The 22,698-nt window shown below is 53.5% G+C and overlaps 1 protein-coding gene across 2 annotated transcripts in view; it reads left to right on the forward strand.

Moving 5' to 3' along the window:
- ETS1 (ETS proto-oncogene 1, transcription factor) overlaps nucleotides 1-22,698 on the forward strand; it is an 85,070-nt gene that overhangs the window by 56,176 nt on the left and 6,196 nt on the right. For both annotated transcript variants that reach the window (XM_064634709.1, XM_064634711.1), the window contains 6 exons: nucleotides 3,143-3,262; nucleotides 3,761-3,961; nucleotides 7,247-7,324; nucleotides 8,453-8,701; nucleotides 12,294-12,554; nucleotides 22,572-22,690. In XM_064634709.1, the coding sequence (XP_064490779.1) occupies nucleotides 3,143-3,262; nucleotides 3,761-3,961; nucleotides 7,247-7,324; nucleotides 8,453-8,701; nucleotides 12,294-12,554; nucleotides 22,572-22,690 (1,028 nt within the window). The remainder of the gene's footprint in view (nucleotides 1-3,142; nucleotides 3,263-3,760; nucleotides 3,962-7,246; nucleotides 7,325-8,452; nucleotides 8,702-12,293; nucleotides 12,555-22,571; nucleotides 22,691-22,698) is intronic.

The following is a 22,698-nucleotide window of genomic DNA, read 5'->3' on the forward strand; positions in this document are numbered from 1 at the left end:
CCAGTCCAACTCCTGGCCTTGCACAGAACACCCCAAGTTACATCAGGCAGAGCTGGGTGAAGCCCATCATGCTCCTCATACACTTAGGGTTTAACAAAGAAAAGGATATTTAAGTAACTTCAGTATCTCCAAACCAGCAGAGACAGAATTTACATTAAAAACTCTCCATCCTCCATGTGTTTCTCAGGTCACAAAGCCAAGCCTTGCCCACAGACACGTCTGCAGAGCTTTTCACCCACGTTTGGTTTTACCCATGTGAGTTTTACAGAGCTGTGGGACCCCGCTGACCAAACCAAGGCTTCAGGGAGTGTTTGCAGGCTCAGGGCTTTGGGGCTGCTCTGTCTTCTGCAGAAATGTGAACAAGCAGCTACGATTTAACAGGAAAAAATAGATGATGTTTCAACCCTGAATCTGCCGAGTTCAACATGTCTTCAAGGAGAAGCCTTGAAATGCACATTTGGGCTGCTTTTGGTGTTTAAATAGAAACCCTCCTCTGGCATGGGGGTTTTTTTTATTTGAAAACAGACTGTTTGCTTCTCCATGACCTCTCCCTGGGAATCACTTTTAAGTCTCCCCTGTTTTGACATGTTGTTTGTGCAGAGCTCAGCGTTCACCTTCCTAAACCGAAACCTTATCCCCCCGCTACTGAAAAATTGATTCTGGGTCTGAACAAACCCAACCCCATGGACCCTGCAGGAGAAAACAGGGGGGATCAGGGAGAGATATTTGCTGTTGCAGAGATAAACCCACGTTTTTTCACCTCCCTCGCCCTGCTCGTGGTGCCTCGCCTAAGGAAGTCACCTCCACACAGGTTTTCACGAGTGATTCAGTGTAAAAATTGGGGTTAGAACTGTTTTCTCAGCCCGACTCTGACTCATCTTCCCATGGCAGGCGGGAGCAGGAGCTGCTGTTTAACCAGGCAAGGAGGGGAGGGATTCCTGGGTGGTCCCTGAAACCACAGAAAGCAAAGCATTAAAATGTAACATGAGGATGAAGGGAAAGGGGCACTGAACCACTTTCTCCCAGTGTTATCTCAAGGCAGCAGATGGGGAACAGAGATAACGAGGGTGGCTGCTCATTTTTCCGTGCCCTCTCCAGCCAAATCCAGTAAATAATGAAGTGTAATTTGCCAAATAGCCCTTGAATGTGGGATTTGCTTTCGAAGGTCCTGATGCTGCCACTGTGGCAGCAATCCTGGATTTATGTGGGGAGGAACTGGGTCCCCAGAGACTTGGGGTCAGGAATTTTACTGGTCCTGCCTGAGCAAAGAGTCTGCAAATCATTCCTTGAGTGCCTTGGTGACTGAGGTGGGAGGGGGTTAAAGAGAAGGGCTGATTTTAGCCTGGATTTTAGTGGGGGCTGAGAGGTGGAAGGGGCAGAAATGGAGGCAGAGGAGTTGCTCTGTTTGGCTTGGCAGTGGAACTGCATTCGTTGCATCCAGAGGATGATTTGGGGCTGCTTTGGTCACGGTCACCCTCACCCTGTGCTACAGAGCTTATCCATGGAATCACAGAGTCATTTGTGTTGGAAAAGCCCTCCCAGATCATCCAGTCCAACCATTCCCCCAGCACTGCTATCCCACCACCCAACCACGTCCCCAAGTGCCACATCCACATGTCTTTTGAACGGTTCCAGGGATGGTGATTCCACCAGTGCCCAATAATCCTATTGGCCCAACCCTGAGATTCCCACTTGGAAAAAACCCCCCACATTGTGTTGTTTGGCCTTGAAGTGATGCCCAGGAGTTTGGCTGTGGAGGATGTGAGTGGAGCAGGACCCCCAGACTGGGTCAGACTGGGAAGCAGCTCTGCTGCACTGGGGACTGCAGCACTGTGTCCAGCCTTGAATCCATATTTTGTCAGGGATTCACTCAACACTGTCTAAAACAAGCACCGACCAGCATTTTGCTCATTAAATCAGAGCTGAAACGAACTCAGAGCCATGGAAATCCATGGTGGCATTCCCACAAAACAGAGAATTCTTTGATTTTTCATGTCCATGTCCAGATATTCATGAAAACACCCAAGAGTTTGCCCGTGTTGTCATTTTTCCACTGAGTTTTCATGGAAAAACTTCCACTAGGCTATGGTGCTAAACCAAGCTCAGGTGGAAGATTTCCATATGAGGCCGGTAAAGTTCAGTTTTTGGGATGGTGGTTGTGGGAGGCTTTCCTTCTCCATCAAAGATGTTTTTCAGGAATACTTATAAAGTAGGAAAAAGATCCAAACCTTTATTCCAATTTTTTTCTCAAACAGTTGCTTTTGTCTGTGAAACTCTTTGGCTACAAATATCCACCTCCTTCCAAACAAATCAGAAAAAGGCATAAAAAAAAAAAAAGCAGGATGAGGTTTGCTTCTCCTCAGGGCTCACTGCAGGCCTGGCTTGGCCTGGCCCCTCTCTCCCATAGGGTGGCTGCACGTCCCTCCTGACTGCCCTGGATCTGTCATTCGGTGCCACGGGCTAGGCACAATGTAACTCCGGGTTAATGAGGGATTTTCCAGCTCTTTGTTTTCCCTTCCTCCTCAAATGAGTTTTCTGCTGGTTCCCCATCCTTTCTCAGCCTGCTGGCAGCTCCCTTTTTCATGGAATCATGGAATCCTGGACTGCTTTGGGTTGGAAGGGACCTTAAAGCCCATCCAGTGCCTCCCCCTGCCATGGTTTCTCAAGCAACCAACCTGGTTGCTTCCACCAGCCCAGATTGCTCCAACCTGGCCTTGGACACTTCTGGGGATGGGGCAGCCACAGCTTCTCTGGGCAACCTGTGCCAGGGCCTCACTACCCTCCCAGGGAAGAATTTTCTGGAATAAAGGATTTTCTAAGACTCTTTATTTTTCCCCTTGTTTGTCTCAGGACTGGGACAATGGAGAGGGAATTCAGGGATACTTTTTTCCCTCTTCTTGCTCACCCTGGTGTGGGATTCTTTGCCTTCCTTGGTATCTGGAGCTGCTCAGCTTTGTCCCAGGCTCCAGACACTCCTGGGATGATGAAGCCCAGCAGGTTGATGTCTGGAAAGGTCTTTGGTCTCACTGTCCAATTCCAGCAGCACATTCCACGTGCACCGTGTCACCTGGCCAGCATGACTCCTGGCCCCTTTCCCACTCCTGTGTCCTCATGGCCATCTCTCTCTCCTGCTCTTTTGCAGACATGGAATGTGCCGACGTGCCTTTATTAACTCCCAGCAGCAAGGAAATGATGTCCCAGGCCTTGAAAGCCACGTTCAGCGGCTTCGCCAAGGAGCAGCAGCGGCTGGGAATTCCCAAAGGTGAGCCAGGCTCTTCCCAGTGAGCAGCCCTGGGATCCACAGGGGTTGTGTCCTCCAGCCAGACTGCCTGGAATTCTCCATGAATTCTCCAAGTCCACCATCCCTTTGTTGGTTCTCTTCAGGTGGGATTGCCTTGTTTCTCGGCAGCTTCAGCTGGAAAAACGTGGATAAGTCACCTCCACTATAGGGAGAAGCAGCAGGGAGTACAACAAGTCAAACTGGTGACAGGGAGAACCCAAAAAATCAGAGAAAAAGGGTGGGAGAAGGGAGTCAGAGAACTGATGGGATTATTGGAAGTCCCAAACAAATCCAAAGCTGATTGTCTGAAATATGTGTTCAATGGGGCTGAGCCAAACTGGGTGTGGTGTTCCCTCCCCACCCTGGTGCCAGTGGGCTGCCAGTCTCCATGGGCTGAGGCTGTGCAGCTGGAGCACTGTTTGTGCCCTGTTTTCCTGGGAAAGCTGCTCATGGTTGCTCACTCTTGGATCCCTCCTGCAGATCCCCAGCAGTGGACGGAGACGCACGTGCGGGACTGGGTGATGTGGGCGGTCAACGAGTTCAGCCTCAAGGAGGTGGATTTCCAGAAGTTCTGCATGAATGGAGCTGCCCTCTGTGCCCTGGGCAAGGAGTGCTTCCTGGAGCTGGCGCCTGACTTTGTGGGAGACATCCTTTGGGAACATCTGGAGATCCTGCAGAAAGGTGAGGCCTGTGAGTCTCGGCAGGGAATGATTCCCACTGTCCCGGCCAGCCCGGTTTTGGGGCTTTCCAAAGAGCACTGAGTGTTCACCTTGGCCTTTAATGCCAGGAAAAACATCCTACAAAGCCCAGCTTTCCAGGAGGATTCCAAATGGGCATCCCCACTGATAGTGGGCAAAGCAAATCCTGGCACTACTTGAAAGGGGCAGAGCGTTTGTGCCGGATGCTTGGCAGGAACCCACCGTGGGCAGGGACACTCTGCCTGCCTGGAATCCATGGTGGGATTTTCCAGAGCGTTTTTCCTCAGCTTGTTCAACTCCTGTTGTGAATTTTAGTGCTTCCTCCAGGAGAGCTGGGCACAAAAACACTGCCAAGATCCCACCCTCGTTTCCTAGTGGTGATTGGAAGCTGCTTTGCTTTCTTTTGTGTCCCAAAAAAGGTGTTTCATGTCCCAAAAAGGGTGTTTCAAATCCCAAAAATGGCATTTTTGGGAGGAGAAGCCATCTCTGCCAGTCTCTGTGTGACAGCATCCAGTTGTCACTGGCTGGGGACACACAGGTTGATTTTGGCTGTTGATTTTCAGTGTCTGGATGCCCAGGAAATGCTGGGATTGTTTCCAAAGAGCAGGAGAAGAGCTGAACACCTTGGCCATGAGCAGGAGCAGCAGCCCCCGGGCTCCTTTTCCAGCTCCTTTCTGTGCAGAGCTCTTTGCTTTCCTGGAACATCCCCTGTGCTGTCCTACTGACCCTGGTGGCAGGAAGGGGAGGGGGAGCACAGTTATTCCTTCCAGGAAACCATTGACAAATGGCTGCTAATTGCCAATTACTAATTTTACTGCTACCTGTGGTTTTCAGAAGGTAAACACAGGCTCTGGGGAGGACAGGCTGTTTTTCTGCTCTCTCACTCTTTATCTGGGCTGTTCTTCTTCTTTTGCTTGTTTTTTGTTGAGTGCTTATATCAACAGCAGGTACTTTAACCAAACAGAGCAAAACCTTGTGGTCAGGCCCATTCTCCTTGCTATGAGCCATTCCTTGTACCTTCCCACAACCTTCCTGGTGTCCCTGGAGGTGACAGAAGGGTGGAACAAGATGATCTTTAAGCTCATTTCAAGCCAAACCATTTGGTGATTCTGTAATTCTGTGATTTTTGGGGCTGTAACTCACTGGAGAGGGGTGGGATGTGCTGCAGGTACTGGCTGAGGCATCAGAGCTGGGTGTGCAACTCCTTCCTGTAGATTCCCCACACGTGGAGATGAACTTGGAGCTGTAATTCCACAGGAAAGTGGGAATCACGTTTTCATATAGCACTGACAAACACCAGGGTGTTCAGACACTGCAGTCTTGAGGATACCAAAGGTTCAGATAGCCAGGAGCTTTCACAAAGCAGCTGGAAACCTTTGCTCCTGTTGTAACTCTTCTTCCAAAAGACAGGAAAAGGATAAAGCTGAATTTCTGAGTGTTTCCACACTTTTAGTGTAGCCCTGGGAACCAAGAAATCTCCTTTCTGTGTTTGGCTTTCCTGGGGACTTCGTCCCTCTTGCATAAGCTGAGCCCTCTCTCCTCTGGTGGGTTCTGAGCACGTTTCCCAGCAGGGCAATATCTGTGAAGTGTTTGGGGTGTAACCAAGGACTTCTAAGAAATAACTCTGAGGCCTGGTTTCTGTTCCCTGTGGGCCACAGGGCTCGTGTCAGTGGCAGCTCATCTCCAACCCCTGCCAAGGCCTGGGCTGTGCTGCTGCTGCACGAACAGAAGGTGCAAAGTTGTCCCTGCCAGGTCTTTCCCCAGCCAGGAGGAGTTGGGGGGCTGCACTTTGCTCCTGGGGATGGGATGTGTGGAGAGATCAGGGTCAAACTTGTCTCTCCATCCTCCCCATCCACCCACCAGCATCCCTTGGGGGTGTTGGTGCTGGGGGTGGTGGTTAACCCCAAAATGTTTGGCTTTACCTGCCCCTGTCCCCGGGGTCACGCTGGGACACGCTGTGACCTCGCTGTCCCCTGGGCTGACCTCCCCTGGGAGCTCTGAGTGACTCACCTACCACAGACTGCTCAGGGTTATAAAAAGGTAGCAGATGGGCCACTTTTCCCTGCTTGGATTTGGGTATTTTCAGGCGTATTTTCCCAAATTTCTTCCTAAAATAACCCCCTTGGTTCCCAGCAGTGAGTGTGAGCGCAGCCCAAGGTTGCTCTCCTGCTCTGTGGTCACCCACCCTGTGCCTTGGCAGCCACCACGGGGAGAGCAAAAGAGCTTTTCTCATTAGTTCTCTGTGTTTGCACAAACCCTCCTTTTGTTAGGGAATATTTTCCACCCTGCAATCCCCAGGAGAGGGGACCAAAATTAGGCTCCTTGTGAGCGAATGTGCGTTGTCTTCGCTCGGCTCCTCTTGAGCCTCGGCAGAGACAAACCCAGCCCAGAGCTGCCCGGGGGGGGTTGTTTTGGTTGCCCTCTGCAAAGGAAAGAAAATCTCCCGTGCCAGGATCTGTGCCCACAATGCCATGTTGGAATGAGAAAGGTGTTCATGGAAAAACTGCTCGGGGGAGGAGCAGCTTTTGTGTGGGAAAGCGAATCCAGCGCCAAGCCCGGGAGCACCGAAGGGCTTGGAAAAAGCAACAGGGAGCAGGGAATCTGTGCTTTGATGTGCTCTGTGCTCTTTCCCAGTGAATTATGCCTATAGAGAGGCTAAAATTTGGCATCCTGCCCACACATACACAGTGGAGTCTGGGCCAGGAGTTGGGTCATGGACAGTGGGACAAAGCGTTTTTGGATGTGGAATGTTCTCCCTGCATCAGGTGCTGCATAGGCTGGGAATTAGCATTAATTAGGGCTTAGAGGAGCTGGGTTTGGTATGTGTTACCCACTCCCTTGCACACACCTACTGCTGGTCTAAAAATAGGGGGTTTCAGGGAAACAACTGCCCTTGTAAGGTGAGGTTTTTCAGGAGCTCACACATGGAAGCGTGATCAGCAACCCTCGGGAGGATGGAAGACAACAAAGACCAAGGCAAGCAAGGAAATGATGCAACTGGTGTTTCAGAACCACCTGGAGCCTCTGATTGAGAAAGTTGTTGCTCTTTGGGTCGGGTTGGTTTGGTTTAAATCTGGCCATACCTGCAGCACGAATTCCCAAAGTGCATCAAGTTTCTGTGGGATTTCAGCTCTTAATTAATTTCTGTTCTTTTGAATGTCCCAGTTTAACCCAGAGAGGAGCATTTTAGGAAGTTCAGACCACTTTGTGTTATAACAAGTCTTGCAAAGCACAAGTGTGTGACATTTCCTTCCTTTCCTCTTTGCAGAAGAGGTAAAACCATACCCAGCAAACGGAGCGAACACGACGTATCCCGAATCCCGCTACACCTCCGACTACTTCGTTAGTAAGTCTCAGTTAGCAGTGTCATTCCAGTGCTTCCAGGCATGGAAGTGCCTCCTGGGAGAGATTTGTCTGCATCACATGAGGACTTGTGCAAAGTCGTGTTGGGCTCAGGGTTTATTTAGGAGCCATCTGTATTTTTGGGGTCTGATTTTGCAAGTGATGTTTGTTTGAAGCTGTAGCTCAGCAGACCTTGAAAGAGACCTCATCACTCCTGAGTACTGGGAATTGTTAAAAACATATTTAAAAAGGAAGGGAATGGGGGAAGAAGGCTTGATTCTGGATTGCTAGGAAGGAGCCTGGCAAGGAAAGGGATGAGTCCTCAGTCTGCACTCCTGCACTTCCCATTGCTGTTGATTTGGAGATGTTCTGGAAGAAGATTGGAAATCTGGGAAGTATTTCATGAACCAGCTAAAAACTCCAGCTGACCTGGAGAGGGGAGATTTCGATGAGGTGTTAGGGAGACATCCTGCCCTGGGAGGGTGGGGAGGCCCTGGCACAGGGTGCCCAGAGAAGCTGTGGCTGCCCCTGGATCCCTGGAAGTGTCCAAGGCCAGGTTGGACGGGGCTTGGAGCAACCTGGGCTAGTGGAAGGTGTCCCTGCCTGTGGCAGGGGGTGAAAAAGAATGGTCTTTAATGTCCCTTCCCACCCAAACTGGTCTGGGATTCCATGATTCCGTGATTCCATGATTCAGAGAATCAGGATTCCAGGCTCTGGCCAGTGAGGAGAGAGGACTATGGAAATGATTCACCTGTTACAGTCATCAATGAAACCATTTTGCCTTATATCTCCTTTGTGAGATTCCATTCTTCCTGATTTTCCAGCTCTTTCCCTCTGGCAGCTCTGCTCAAGGGAAGCATGTTGGTGATGGCTGAGGAAGCCTGATTTTGTTAAATTACTGCATTTATAGGACAGGATAAACTTTTAGAAACCTCAGCCAAAAGGCTTTTAGAAACCACCCCTGTAGCTTTTAGAAACCTTTCCCAAAACTAGTTCCCAGCTGTTCCAGGTGTTTTATATCCACAGGCACTGCAGGTCTCCCTGGGGACGGGGAGGCTGGAGAGGGACCGAGCGCTGCTCGGGTTTCTTTGAGCTTTCGGGACCGTTTCTGACGTTGCTGTTCTGCCCCCAGGTTATGGCATTGAACACGCCCAGTGTGTGCCTCCCTCGGAGTTCTCGGAGCCCAGCTTCATCACAGAGTCCTACCAGACCCTGCACCCCATCAGCTCCGAGGAGCTGCTGTCCCTCAAGTACGAGAGCGACTATCCCTCGGTCATCCTGCGGGACCCGCTGCCCGCGGAGCCCCTGCAGACAGACTACTTCAGCATCAAGCAGGAGGTGGTCACACCAGACAACATGTGCATGGGACGTGCCAGCAGAGGTAAAGCTGGGGCTAAACCCAGGGTTTGCTTGACTTAGAATCACAGAATCAGCTGGGTTGGAAGGGATCTCTGAGATCATCAAGTCCAACCCTTGATCCAACCCCGCCGTGGTTCCCAGCCCATGGCACTGATGCCACGTCCAGTCTCACCTTCAACACCTCCAGGGATGGAGAATCCACCCCCTCCCTGGGCAGCCCATTCCAATGGCTGAGCACTCTCTCTGGAAAGAAATTCTTTCTAATATCCAACCTAAACCTCCCCTGGCACAGCTTCAGACCATGCCCTTCTTCCTGTTCCCCCTGTAACAACATCCGTGCTGCCTTCCCTCCCCTGGGAGATGTCCCCAGGGAGCCTTTTCCCAACACGTGTCTTCTGGAGCTGGATCCCCTGGTGGCTTTGAGCTCTCCCTGCCTTTCTTCCCAGAGAAAACTTGAAGAAGGTCTTTCTTTTCTCTCCTCCAGGGAAAACATGAAAAAGGTCTTTCTTTTCTCTCCTCCACTGCCTGTTTTTACAACATCTGCAAAAATGTGCCATTTCTGGCGCTGGGCTTTGATGTCAAACTCGGGTGAAATTTTTAAGCTTTAAAGCTACTGGGGAGGACAAACTGCTGGTGGTTGTATAAATCCCATTTTTTTTAGAAGATCAGGCAAAGCCCCACAAATTCTTCACAAGTTCTCATCAGGAATTACTGTCAAGGGCTCTGAAGAGTTTTACACTCGATGATCCAAAGTCTTTGTCCATTATCTCCATGGATATTCTGCTGAATCCAAGCCCTGGGCTTTGTCGGGAGGTGCAGATGTCAGGGGCTGAGGCAGCAGCAGAGCTGAAAGACCCCCTGAATCCTCCTGCTACAGCCTGACATCTCCCAAGAGTTAGAGGTACATGATTCCTGGTTGAGGTGTGCGATTTAAACACCTGAGCACTTTGGAGGATCTGAGCCCAAATACCTTTCCAGTTAATATTATTAAATTCAGAACACATGGGGCCCAGCTGCCCCAGTGCTTTGTAGCCACCTCACCTGGTGCAGGGTGAGGGGCAGGTGCTCCCAACCTCCATCAGAGCAAACACTGAACCCACAGAGCTCAAAGTCACCGACAAAGGGGCTTCGTTGTCTCCTGATTCCAGGTAGGGAACCTGAGGCACAGGGAAGGGATCTGACCTGCCACCACCCCCTGAATAGAATCCAGGTGTCCCCAAGCCTCAAATTCCTTGTGGAGATGTGTTGCTGTGAGCCAGGCTGGATGTGGAACATTTAAAACCCTTTCTCAGCTCTGGGAGCTGGGGAGGTGCTGCCTCCCCTTTGCAGCTCAGCTCTGCACATCCCAGCTCAGAGCAGCTCAGCTGCAGCTTCCCATTCTTCTTCCAGTCTGCCAGGGAAGTCATTATCTGTATTATTACCTCTCCTTCTGGCAGAGGTGACCTGGATGAGCCAGGAGGGCACAGGGTTATAATTTTGGGTGAACTCCTCTTTCTGTGGTTGTTTTTCAGTGCCTTTCCCTTTTCTCGACCTTTCCTCTGACACAGGTGATTTCATAATTCTCCTCGAAATGCAATGATCCAGGAAGGCTTTTGCAACTGTACCTTGGGCCTGTGCTCAGTGGCAAAATGGTTTCAGGGGAGGGAGGAAAGAGCCCTTAATGCTGTTGTTAGCAAAGACTTTGATAGAATGATTCCATCAGGCTGTGCTCATACTAACACACATTTCAGCCCTGGAAAGGGCCTTTGGTGGCAGAAATCCTCCCAGAAGGGTGGAAAGAAGCTTTAATAGAAAGCAGAGCCCAGTTAATTTAGATTTATGTCTGTCTTTACCTTGCATTATCTTAGAAGTTGAGTCTCTCACAAAGTCAGGCCCTTGAGCATCACTCAGGGAGAGGGTTTGCCAGTCAGTTGTCTTTTGTGGGGGCTTTAGGAGTGAATTCTGTGGTCCCATGGGAATTGTTTCACTCTGCCTTATCTCAGAGAGGGCTCCTGCCTAGAAAGTGGAGCTGTCAAACTCTTCTAAGCTTTTCCTGGGCTAGTGCAAGGCTTGGTTTTTTCAGTTAGGCCAAATTGAGGTGAATTTTCAATGGATTGATACAAACCACATCCCTGTCAGGTTCTTAAGTCCTTTTCTAAGTGAGGTCGTGCTGCAGGACTGCTCAGGGAATTGGTTATGCCAATTAATGTGCACACACTGCAGTGTTGTTCTCCTTCAGCAGGATTCGGGAAAGCACTGAAGTGTATCCTGTGGAATTCTCAAAAAAAAATAAAAGGCATAAAACCAAAAGTGAGTTTGAAACATGGATATACCAATGGATCCAAACATCTGAGGATTCCAGGCCAGCAATCAGGGCAGAGCCTTCATTAGTTGAGTCTTTTCACAGCAAGTGCTCTTCAAACTACAACACAACAACTATTTGGGGAGTGTGCCAGCACCCTTCCACGTTCCCCTTCCCCTGGGATCCACTGTCCAGGCCCAGGCTCTGGGTAGCTCTGCCAATGGAAATTTCTCCAGGAGCTCTTGCACAATCCCAGCAGCTGTTTTTAGCTTGGTTTGGGAAATTAGTGAACTTGAATGATCCTGTTACGCTCGTAGTTTGTCAGGAAAGATGTTGAGCAATCAGCAGTGTAAGGAGATCAGAGGAGCAGCCTCAGCTTGTTCTTTGGCTCCTTTTTTAGCTCTGTTTTAAGTACAGAGGGTGCATTGCTGTCTTCAGTGGGTGTAAATCAGCACTGCTGAGGATCTGGCCTCTCGTGTTCTGGTTTTTACTAAAAATACCCCAGAGAGCAGCTTTGATACAATCCAGCTGTGCTCACCTTACCAGAACTGGGAAAAGAGCTGCTTGAGCTCTCAGCCCTTTGCTCTCCTCCTCCATCAAATCTGATGCTCCCTGGGGATTTGGGGGTGGAAGCTGCTTGTAACATATGGCAAGAAAGGGCTGCTGTGGAGTTCTGGAGGAAACATCAAAAGTAAAGGAGCTGGTGCAGTGCCCGTGGATGGGCCTGGGCAGTGTTTGTATGGGGCTGGCAGAGGGAACAGGGGATTTACTGGGGACCCCCATATCCTTCAGCAGGAAGAGAATCATAGAAATCATAAAGTAACAGAATGGTTTGGGTTGGAAGGGGCCTTAAAGCTCAGCCAGTCCCACCCCCTGCCATGGGCAGGGACACCTTCCACTAGCCCAGGTTACTCCAAGCTTCATCCAACCTGGCCTTGGACACTTCCAGGGATCCAGGGGCAGCCACAGCTTCTCTGGGCAACCTGTGCCAGGGCCTCCCCACCCTCTGAATAAAGAGGCCCTGGAGTGCCCATGTTTAGGCACCTGAACTCAGTCTGGAATATGTAAAGTGAATTATTTCTCTGATGTTGCCTTTTTGAAAGAGGAGGATCATTTCCAGTCAGCCCTGGGCATTAGCCCTGGGGAGAGAGAGGCAGGATTTGAGGTTTTGCCTCTGTCTCTCTCAAGTTTTCCAGGGGTCTGAATGATGGGTCCAGGTCCAGGCTGCCCTTCCCTGGGAGCTGAGGGGTGGTGGGGCAGCCCCAGGTGCCCGGCAGGCAGGTGAAGCTCGTGTGCTGCCCATCACCCCTCACCTGCTGTTGCTGCTCCCCAGGCAAACTGGGAGGCCAGGACTCCTTCGAGAGCATCGAGAGCTACGACAGCTGTGACCGGCTGACGCAGTCCTGGAGCAGCCAGTCCTCCTTCCAGAGCCTGCAGCGCGTCCCGTCCTACGACAGCTTCGACTCCGAGGACTATCCCGCCACCCTGCCCAGCCACAAGCCCAAGGGCACCTTCAAGGACTACGTTCGGGATCGGGCCGACATGAACAAGGACAAGCCCGTCATTCCTGCTGCTGCCCTGGCTGGATACACAGGTAGGGATTCCCCATTCCCTGGGAACCTCCAGGGAGGATGGTCCCCAGCACCCAGCAGAGCCCCCGAGGGCTGTGGGGGCAGTGGCTGGGAGGGAGGGCTTTGGGACTCCCCGGGGTGCCCAAGGGCTGTTGGTTCAGTGAGATGTGAGTGAGGGGTTTGGGGGCCCCTGGAGTGCCCAGAATCTGTGCTGCTGCTTCAGTGGGTTGTGAGGGAGGGGTTTGGGGCTCTCTGGGGTGCCCAAGGTCTGTGTTTATTGGGCTGTGAGGGAGGGTTTGGGGGTCTCTGGGCTCAGCCCCATGCCTCAGGCACCTCTGAGAGCACAGAGTCCCCCAGGGCTGCAGCTCCTCTGAGGGTGGGCATCCCACAGCTCCTGCAGGACGTGGGACCTGGCTGAGGGAAGGCCTGCTGTTCCATTCCCACCTGGCTGGGGCTGGAAGGAGCTGGTGTCTGCTTGGATCCCTGGGAGCACGGGGTGGCAGAGAGCCCACATTCCCCCTCTGACACCGTGTTGGCCACTCCTGGTTCCCCCTCAGGCAGGAGCAGCTGCATCCCCAGCACTGCTGGGTGGGATGGGAATGATCCTCTCCCCTTCTGGCACAGGGAATCCCTTGCTTTTGCTCCGTACCTTGGTGTGAGGCAGGGCTGGGATGGTGCCAAAGCAGTCCCAAACATTTTCCATTCTCATCTGGGAGAGATGAGGAGGTGATAGGCCATGGAAACTCCTGTGGTGTGACAGCCCTGCAGCAGCCTGGCATCTCCAGGGGGATGGGATGGGGCTTCCAGCTAAAACTGAGCTCATCTTTCCATGGCTTTTCCCTGTGCTCCGAGTGGAACTCAGGGCAGCTCCTGCCAGCTCCCCTTGCTCTGCACACGCTGATCTCTCCTGCCCCAGCTGGGTGGAAAGAGTTTGTGCAGATAAGGATCAGCAGGTTCAGAGCAGATCCTGAGGTGTGACTGTCCCTGAAATCTCCTCCCACGCTCGGCTCATCTCGGGGCTGATCTCGAGCTTTTTGTGAGGGTGGGGAGAGGGGTAGGAGGAAGGAGAGGTGGGGAGATAATTTTAGGAGTGCAGAAAAGGAAGTGGTTTGTTGCTATAGCTTTAGTTAGAAAGAGAGCTCAGCCCTGCCTGCTCAATGAGACCAAGTCTATACAAAATATATACAAAGTCTATACAAAATATGAGTGTGCTCTGCTGTCTGTTCCTGAAAGGATTTTGGCTCGGGGGGTGTGGTGGGAAGAGGCAAGAGGGGTAGGAGGGACCATGCCCAGGTTCTTATCCTCTGCTGTGCCATGGAAATTGCTGTTCCTGAAAAAAGAGACCAGGGACCACGACTTGCAATTTTTATTCCCATTTTCTCCCAGCAGTGCCTTTGGAAGTGCTTTGGGTATCCAGTGCCTGGGAAGGAGCACTGGATGAATTTTAACATCTGGGGAAACTGAGGCACAGAGGTGCTGGCAGAACTAGGAGCTCTTGTTTTCCAAGCTGGATGTTTCCCTCCACATTTGCTGTAGCTCATGGAAAAGAGTGGAAAAGAACCACCCCCGCAGAGAGGCAGGAGCTGAAGTCAGAGCTGGACCCTGTGCTTTTCCAAGGAATAGCAGCACCCCAGGCTGTCCTTGGCCTGGTGCCACCAGGAAGGGGGGACTTGGGTTCCTGCAATGCCAGAGCACAATTCCAAACCCTCTGTGCAGTGTAACATTTTCCCTCACCTCATTTGAAGCCCCCCTTTGAGCTGAGAAGAACATCCCTTGGCCCAGGCACTTCTGTGGGATCAATAAGTGGGAATGCCTGATTTTGTATTTATATTTGCACTGATTCACTTGAGAGACTTTAAATGTGGAGAGGAAAATCCAGGATCACTCAGAAATCCTTGGGCTGGGCTCTGCTTGCTCTCTCCAAAGGCTGCTGAATGATATTCAGTCCTTGTACAACCACATCCCCTTTGCCATTGGGAATGGGCTCTGGGCAGGTGATCTCTGCAGGCAGGTGACTCCAGAGGTGTCCTCTGACCCTTTCCAAGCCCTCTGGCTCGTCAGCACCTTCAGCTTTCCGTGCCAAGGGTGGGTGCAGAGCAGAGCTGGGTAGCTGTGAGAGCAGCAAGAGCGAGTGAGGACGTGTTGTGTCACAAACTGGAGGAGAACTGGGCACTCTCAAACTCTGTGCTGATGCATTTCTGCCAAAAAATGCCACTTGGGCTGGCTAAGCAAGGAGTGGGGGACTCAGGCAGAGCTTTTGGTGCTTTCTTTGCTTTGCTCTGCACTCCTTTTACTTCACTGGGGGAGGAAGTGCTGTCTCGCAGCTCCAGCAGAGGAACTCGGTGTCTGGGCTCTGGCTGTGGCTCTGGGGAGGAGGTGGAGCCTCCAAACGAGCAGAGCAGGGGATTGACAGCCCAGGGCCCCCAAACAAGACCCTCATGTTCCATTTCCCCCTCAGTGGATTCCTTGAGCCCCCACCCAGCACCCAAAGGCACCCTGTGGGGCTGGGCCATCACATCTCCAGGGCTTTCTGGGGGTTGAGAACTCAACAATATTTGTCAGGTTTTGTTACCAGGGCCCTGTTTTCGTGGTGGTGGCCCAGGGAGGTGGCCCAGTGCCCTGTCTCAGCACATCTCTGATGGTATCTGCCCCGGGAGGCGCAGCCTGGGCTGAGAAGGTGCATTTTGGCGGAAGCTCCATCGGGGTTTGGTGTGTTCTTGGGGTTTGGTGTGTTCTTGGGGTTTGATGTGTTCTTGGGGTTTGATGTGTTCTTCACCAGCTCCGAGAGCTTCTCAAAGCTGCCTTATCTGCCCCCACATCTTGACCTAGTTTGACAAGTTGCCATGGTTGCTCAGATAGAGGTTGATGCAATTTTCTTATCTTTCCTTTGAAGGAGAAATGTGATTGCTCTGGAGTTGGTGAAGTTCCGTTTCCATGGCTGCAGGGAGGGCCAGCCCTGGACACCTGGGTCTGGAGCCAAAGCTTGGCCAGCTTGAGTCTCACTCACAGGAGCAGCTGGAGCTGTGTCAGGGCAGGCTCGGGTTGGATCTCAGGGAAAGGTTCTTCCCCCAGAGGGTGGTTGGGCACTGCCCAGGCTCCCCAGGGCACTGGGCACAGCCCCAAGGCTGCCAGAGCTCCAGGAGGGTTTGGACAATGCTCTGAGGGACAGGATGGGATTGTTGGGGTGTCTGCAGGGCCAGGAGTTGGACTGGATGATCCTTGTGGGTGCCTCCTAGCTCAGGAGATTCTGTGGTTCTCCATCAAGGCAGATTTGGGGGGGTTGCCAGCAGACAGAGTGCACCTGGTACATTCAGGCAAGCCAGGGATCAGGGCGTGTGTTGGCTGCTAAACCTCACCTTGGCTCAGCTGAGCTCAGTCTAAGCTGCCTCGCTGAGCAGCAGAGCAGTGTTGGGGTGGGTGGGTGCTGGTGCTCAGCTCATGCTGGGACATGGCAGAGACCCCTCTGTCCCTGAGCCCAGCTGGGCTAAGCCAGGCTCAGCTCTGGGGCTGTGCCGTGGCTGGATCCTGCACTGTGCTGCTCCTGGTGACTCCCGTGGCCACCAGCAGCTGTGTGGGACCTGCTGCCACACAGACAAACCCAGCTGGTGTGTGTCAGGGTGAGCAGCCTGTGCCTGAGGCAGTGGGGTGGGACTGAGCCCCTGGGCTCTGACCTTCCAGCCCTGCAGTTGCTGCTGCTCGTGCTGCTGGCCCAGGGGAGGCTCAGCTTTGTGATGGCCACGGAGCTCTGAGCTGGTTTAGGTTCTGTGGAGCAGCTGTGTGGGTTGGAGCCGAGCTGTGGGGTTTGTTTGCTCTGTGTGTGCAGGACCCGAGCGCTGCCGGGGCTTTCCACATGTCTGAGCTGCCACAGCCCCAGAGCTCAGCTGGGTTGAGCTGCTGCTGCACCTCACTGAGCAGGCTCTGCAGGGCCCCTCCCTCGAGTGCAGGGAGAAAGGCAGGAAAGAGGGATGGGAAAGGTGGAGTCAGCCAGACCTTGATCCCACATCTGTGAGGCTGAAGGTGGTGCTGGCCTTGCCCGGTGGGGAAGCTGCTGATGCCTTTAAAGCCACTCTCAGCACCAAAAGAGTTAATGCCCCTTGAGTGTGTCTGTCAGACTTGTTATCCTGTTATCATCCTGCCCTTAGGAGGCAGTGGAGGGAGCAGCCCCCTCTGAGAGATGTTATCTCCCCTGAGCACCCAGAGGCTTCTCTCCACCAAACCTTCCTGCCCAGGCCAGATCCCAGCCTGGTCCTTGCTCTCAGCATTCACAGGGCCGTGTCCATGGGGCCCACATTTGCTGCCAAACCCTTGTGCCCAGAGTTGTGTGTGGTGCAAAGGCTCTGAGCAGCCTGTGTTTCTGGGTGATGTTATCAGTGACCCTGCAGTGAAAGCACAGCTGCTGTTTTGCAAGAAAGTCGAGTTGGTGCCAAAGAAAGTGGCTCTCTGTCAGGACACTTTGTGTGCTGCTTCCCCTCCCCTTGTTGCTGTGCTGCTGCTCTGAAGCTCCCACCAGCCAGTTCCCCCACGTGCTGTGGTGATCAGCATCCAGAATTCCATCAGCAGCCCCTCTCCCATCACACCCCCCTGATCCCTCTGTCCTTGGCATCCAGAGCCTGGGCAGCAGCATTCCCAGAAACATCAGCATCCTTCCTGCTCTGCCTGTGTGGGCACCTGCCCTTGGGGCAGGGAGATCTGGAGGTGCAGGAAGCCACCCCAGCAGCCAGAATCACAGAATCAATGAGGTTGGAAAAGACCTCTGAGATCATCGAGTCCAACCTTTGACCCAACACCACCTTACCCAGCCCATGGCACTGATGCCACATCCAGTGTCTTAAACACCTCTAGGGATGGTGACTCCACCTGCTCCCTGCCCAGCCCATTCCAATGGCTGGGCACTCTCTCTATAAAGAATTTCTTCCCAATATCCAACCTAAACCTCCCCTGGCACAGCTGAACACCCAGCCCTCTTGTCCTACTGCTGGTTCCTGGGAGCAAAGCCTGACCCTCACCTGGCTCCCCCCTCCTGTCAGGGAGTTGGAGAGAGTGAGAAGGTCTCCCCTGAGCCTCTTCTCCAGGCTGAATCCCCCCAGCTCCCTCAGCCTCTCCTCACAGCACTTGTGCTCCAGTCCCTTCCCCAGCACAGCAGCCCCTCTGACCCCGTGCAGAGCAGGGGGTGGTGTGACCTTGCTCCTCTGGGTCATCCCTGTGACCTCAGGGGTGACCAGCAGCAGCTCCTGCTGCTTTCTGCCTCTGGGGCCCTTCTCCCCTCCCCAGGGTGTGGAGCTTGAAGGTGGGACTGGTTCAGTGGCTGCTGCTCCACCTGCCAGACGTGCAAACAAAGCCGGCCCCACGCGCCGCTGCCCAAGCGTGGAGGGGCTGAGCCCCCCCGAGCTGCTGCAGCCCTGGGCTGGGGGGAACAGCAGCTCTGGCTCTGGCTCTGCTCTGGTTGGGGTTGCACAGCAGCTCAGGGCCTGCAGGGCCACCCTCGGGGGGGATGGGAAGCTCATGAAACCCCCTTGAGCTTTGCCAGATGCCTCTGGAGCTCAGAGGAAGGTTGGATGATGCTTTCAGGCACGTGGTGGGATTGCTGGGGTTGTCCTGTGTGGGGCCAGGAGTTGATCTCTTCTAACTTGGGAGGTTCTGTGACCAGTCCTCCCAACATTGTCTTCCTCAGAGCAGAGGAGGTGCCTCAGGAAAGCAGCTCTTGCTCAGAGTTGCCCACCTGACTCTTGTCCTGACTCTAATCACGGCCAAAAGCAAGTTGCTCCCCAAGGAAGGTGCTTTCTGGGTCCTTCCCTGCTTCTTTTCGCACCTGTTTTTTGGAGATGCCTCCACCTGAGCTCCACCACTGCCCTCCCAGCACTTCCCAGTGTGTGACTCCTGCCCCAGTCCTGGCAGGAGCTGCAGAGGAGGTGGCTGGGCCTGGTCTGACGAGTGATGGGGACCAGCTTTGCTGTGCCCCAACACTTTGGGGGAATTGGGGACCACAGTGCCATGGAAGGGGGCTGGGGCAGGGTGAGTGAGGTGACACTCACGTGAGAGAGGTGAAGGCTGTTTTGGAGACGTTGCCACGAGCACTTGTTTTGTTGGGTTGGAACCACAAACCGCAGAGCCCCAGCAGAGGTGCAGCGCTGAGGGGGGGGTTCAGGTGGGGTTTTTTTTTCTCTTCTTTTCTTGTTTGAAAGAAGGAAAACAAAACAGAGGCCGTTGAGAGGGGTGGTGTGTGAAACCGACTCAAGAGAGAGTGGGGATGACTCGTTTGGGGCTGTGCCCTCCCCGGTTTGGCACCACCTGCCCCAGCCGGGTGGTGCCACCAGCACTGCACCAGTTTAATTTCCCAGTGCTTGGGAATGGGGTGGGGGAACCTCCAAACCTGAGCAAGGAATGGTGTGGCCCCACACCCTTAGCCCTGGGGACACCCCTGGGTGCCCTCAGGGGGCTGGTGCTGCGGGAGCTCCGGCTGTTCCCACTGGAGGAGCCGCCTGAGCTCCGGCTCCAGAGGAATATTTTCCCCCTGACGCCGGAGAATTCCTGTGGTGTGACACTCCCTGCTCAAGGACCCTGTTCAGTGCCACCAGGGCCAGACAGGGCCCCCATTGTGGCCCCTCTGGTGGGTGCTATTCTGAGCAGCCCCGGGGGTGCTGGAGGTCACCCCCCACCCTCTGATCCTCCCTTGTCCTTTGTGCAGCAGGGGCTGCCCCCATTCCCCAGCCAGGGCTGGGGTTGCTCTGGGAATCTCCTGGAAGTGCATGGGGCATAAAAGTTGCTTTGTGTCCCTCTACTCCATGCTTGGAGCTGCATCCAAACCCAGGCTGCAGGAACACCCCAGTGGGGGTGGTTTTAGAGATAACCAATGGGTCCTGGGGTGGGTTACACCCTCTGAGCTGTGCCAGCCTGGAACAGTCTGTGTCTGCTTGTGGCATGGAGTGATCCCAACCAGGCATCCCAAGGGGGATTTCCAGCCCTGGATGGGGATGAGAGGAAGGGGTGAAGCAGAAGGGATGGAAAATGGGGGCTGCTCCCAGCTCCTGGGGTGCACACAAAGCCTGGCAGCTTTGGAGATGTGACATCCAGGAGTGGCATCACTGCACGAGCCAAGGGTTAGCTTGAAATCCTGTGGGAAAAGAGGAGATTTCCAAGGATCTCCCAGCTCCTTGCTAGTCTGCAGAGTAGGTGAAAGGAGCCCATTTCTGCAGATCTCCCTCCCAGCACTAACTGCAGCTGCACCAGATGGTGTCTGGACTTCCAGAACTCTTTCCCTGTTCCATTCACCTTCCTGCCCTCCTGGTTTTGGGCACACAGGCTCAGGCATGTGCCAGGGTTTGGCTCCTGCCACCTCGTGCCCAGCTGACATCTCAAGGTGCCCTGGCTGGCACATCTGCAGGGCCCCTCTGCCCTCCCCTGGGGCAGGGAGGGTGTGTGTTTACAGGAGCTGGGACATGCCTGGAGCCCTGCAGTAAACACATTCTTCACATAATTGCTTGTCCAACACAGAGGAATTTGGGGTTTTACGTGTCCCACAGGCAGCTCGGAATAGACCTTGGGAATCCCTGTTCCAAGGATGACACTGCTTCCTTTGGAAATCCCACAGTACCCGGCAGAGGGTGGCAGGAGCCCTGCTTTGCTTGCTGGAGAGAGGGCAAGAATTCCTGGGTTTCCCCCGGGGAAAGATCTCCCTGCCAGCTGGAAGCCAAGCAGGAACTGCACTGGCCACTTGGCTCGGGGGCAGTGCCACTGGAGCCTCCAAAGGCTCCTGCAGAGCCAGGATGGCCCAGGGGAGTTTTGGGGGCAATTCCTTACCCCAGAACCTGGTCTCTGGGGGATGGGCTTCCATCCAGCTTATTTTGGGGAGGGAATCAACAAAAAATCCTTGTCCTTTGGTTGGGCAGGAGACAGACAGATCTGAGGGGATGGACCCGGTCTCGCTTCAGCCTTGGCTCCTCGGCCACGTCTCTGTTACCCTGATTTGGGGCTTGGAGGCTCCCTGGCTCTGTACAGGGAACTGATGTAAATTCATATGGGCCAAGACAAACCATCCCCTTGGGAATTCACCTGATGTTCCCCATGGAACACCTCAGGTGGCCAGAAAAACCTTTTTCCCCATGTTTTCGCTGTGCTTATTTCTCTGCTGCAAATAGGCCTGAGCTTTGAGATGTGGTGGTGGCATTTCAGGCCAGGCTTTTGGCTCTTCCCTTTGGGATGAGAGGCAAAGGCATCATTTGAATTTCCTCCCTCATTTTGGCTGGGATAACCCAACTCCATCCCTACTGGAGTCACTGTCTTGGCCAGCTCCTGCCGGGAGCGACTGGCTGGAGCCTTTCCCACCGAGTCTCTTCCCATTTCCAGGCAGAAATGACACTGGGAGCTCCCTGCTTTGTCCTGCCTGTGACTCTGATAACCCCCAGGGCTTGGCAGGGAACCCAGTGCCTCCAAAACCCAGGAGCAGTTCCCCAGGGATGACAGGAGGGAAGCAATTTGGGAAGGGCTGGATGGGACCCACGATTCCCCTGTCCTGGAGCCAGCTCCCTCATTTCCTCCTCCCAGCAGCTTGGCTGCTTTTGAGTCATTCCAAACTCTTCCCTCCTTGGGTTATCCCACAGCCACAGCTCTGACAGCTCCCATTGTCATTCCTGGAAACAGGCTGGGCTCCCTCCCTTTTCTGAGCCCATGGCTGGTTTATTCCCCGCTTGAAGCTCCTGCTCGTCGCTGTCAGCACTGGGTTCATCCCGGCCTAATCCAGCCCGTGCAGTTCCTTCTGGGATAAATCATTTCATCCATCGTCTGGCTCTGTTATTGTTATTATTAGGGATATGTCCTAGACTGGCTTTCAAACCTGGCAGGATCTCTCCCAAAACACGTTGCCCAGGGCTAAGTGCAATATTTTGGGCGTGGCCGTGTTTGGAAGTTGCTCATCAAAGAGATTTTGGCTCCAGGGCTTCTCCTCTACCTTGGGTTGGGACATGAGCCCAAGGAGGAGATAAATGTTGTGAAACCTCTCCATGAATCCAACCAGGACCAGGCTGGGGAGCACTGGGGGGCTCTGGGACCCTGAGGCAAATTCTCTTGGCCAAAATTAGCAATCAGAGGAAAAATGGAAACCGTGGTGTTGTCAGGAGAGGTGGAATGTCCGTGGCATGAGGTGCTGTCCATCATAATCCGGCTGGATTAGGGGAACCAGCAGCCACAGGGAGGTTTCCTATGATTTCCTAAGATTTGCCATGGGGAAATCCACCCACAGGCCCAAGGAAGAGGTAAGTATTGTGAAACCTTTCCCTGAATCCAGCCAAGACCAGGCTGGGGGGCACTGGAGGGCACTGGGACCCCAAAGCAAATTCCTGTTGGTCAAAATTAGCGATGATTTTGGAAACATGGAGACCACAGTGTTGTCAGGAGAGGTGGAATGTCCATGGCACGGGATGCTGTCCATCCCCTCCTGCCTCTCCAGCTGGATCAGGGGAAGCAGCAGCCCCAGGGAGGTTTCCCCTGGATTTGCTGAGCTCTGCCCTGGGAGCTCCAGCAGTGCTGAGCTGGGGAGCTGTGTGTGTGCCGTCCCCCCTCGGAGCCGGCCTCGCCCGTTCCTGCAGCAACACGCCCTGGGAAGAGGCCAAATAATTGTCATACCTGGGTCCCCCCTTATCTTGGGAAGGTCGGGAAGCAGGAGTGTGCTGGAGTTCACCTCATGGCCAGCAGCTCTTTGGCATGGAGAGCACTGGGTGCTCCTGTGCCAAGACAATGACTCCTCGCTCTTCCCCTGCCAGAAAAATAATCCTATTTATGTAACTCGAAGTGAAGCATTCCAGGGCATGAATATTCAGCTCTTCCTGCAAATAGGAAGCTCTGTTACCTGCAGGATTGAACTCCCCAGCTGTCAGCTCAGCCCACATCTTGCCCTGTGGCTGCTGATGCTGGTTTTGACAGCAGGAGGTTTTCTTTTCTTCCAGTGAACACCATTTGCATGGGATTTTTTTCCCCCATCCTGGATAGAAGGAGCTGTGCTTTTCCTGGTATTAATGTCCCATTAAATGTCTCCTTTGTCTTTGTAGGCAGTGGACCCATCCAACTGTGGCAATTCCTGCTGGAACTGCTCACTGACAAGTCCTGTCAGTCCTTCATCAGCTGGACGGGCGATGGCTGGGAATTCAAACTCTCCGACCCAGACGAGGTAGAGTT

The sequence above is a fragment of the Pseudopipra pipra genome, chromosome 23 (assembly GCF_036250125.1).
Source record: "Pseudopipra pipra isolate bDixPip1 chromosome 23, bDixPip1.hap1, whole genome shotgun sequence".
NCBI classification, from domain to species: domain Eukaryota; kingdom Metazoa; phylum Chordata; class Aves; order Passeriformes; family Pipridae; genus Pseudopipra; species Pseudopipra pipra.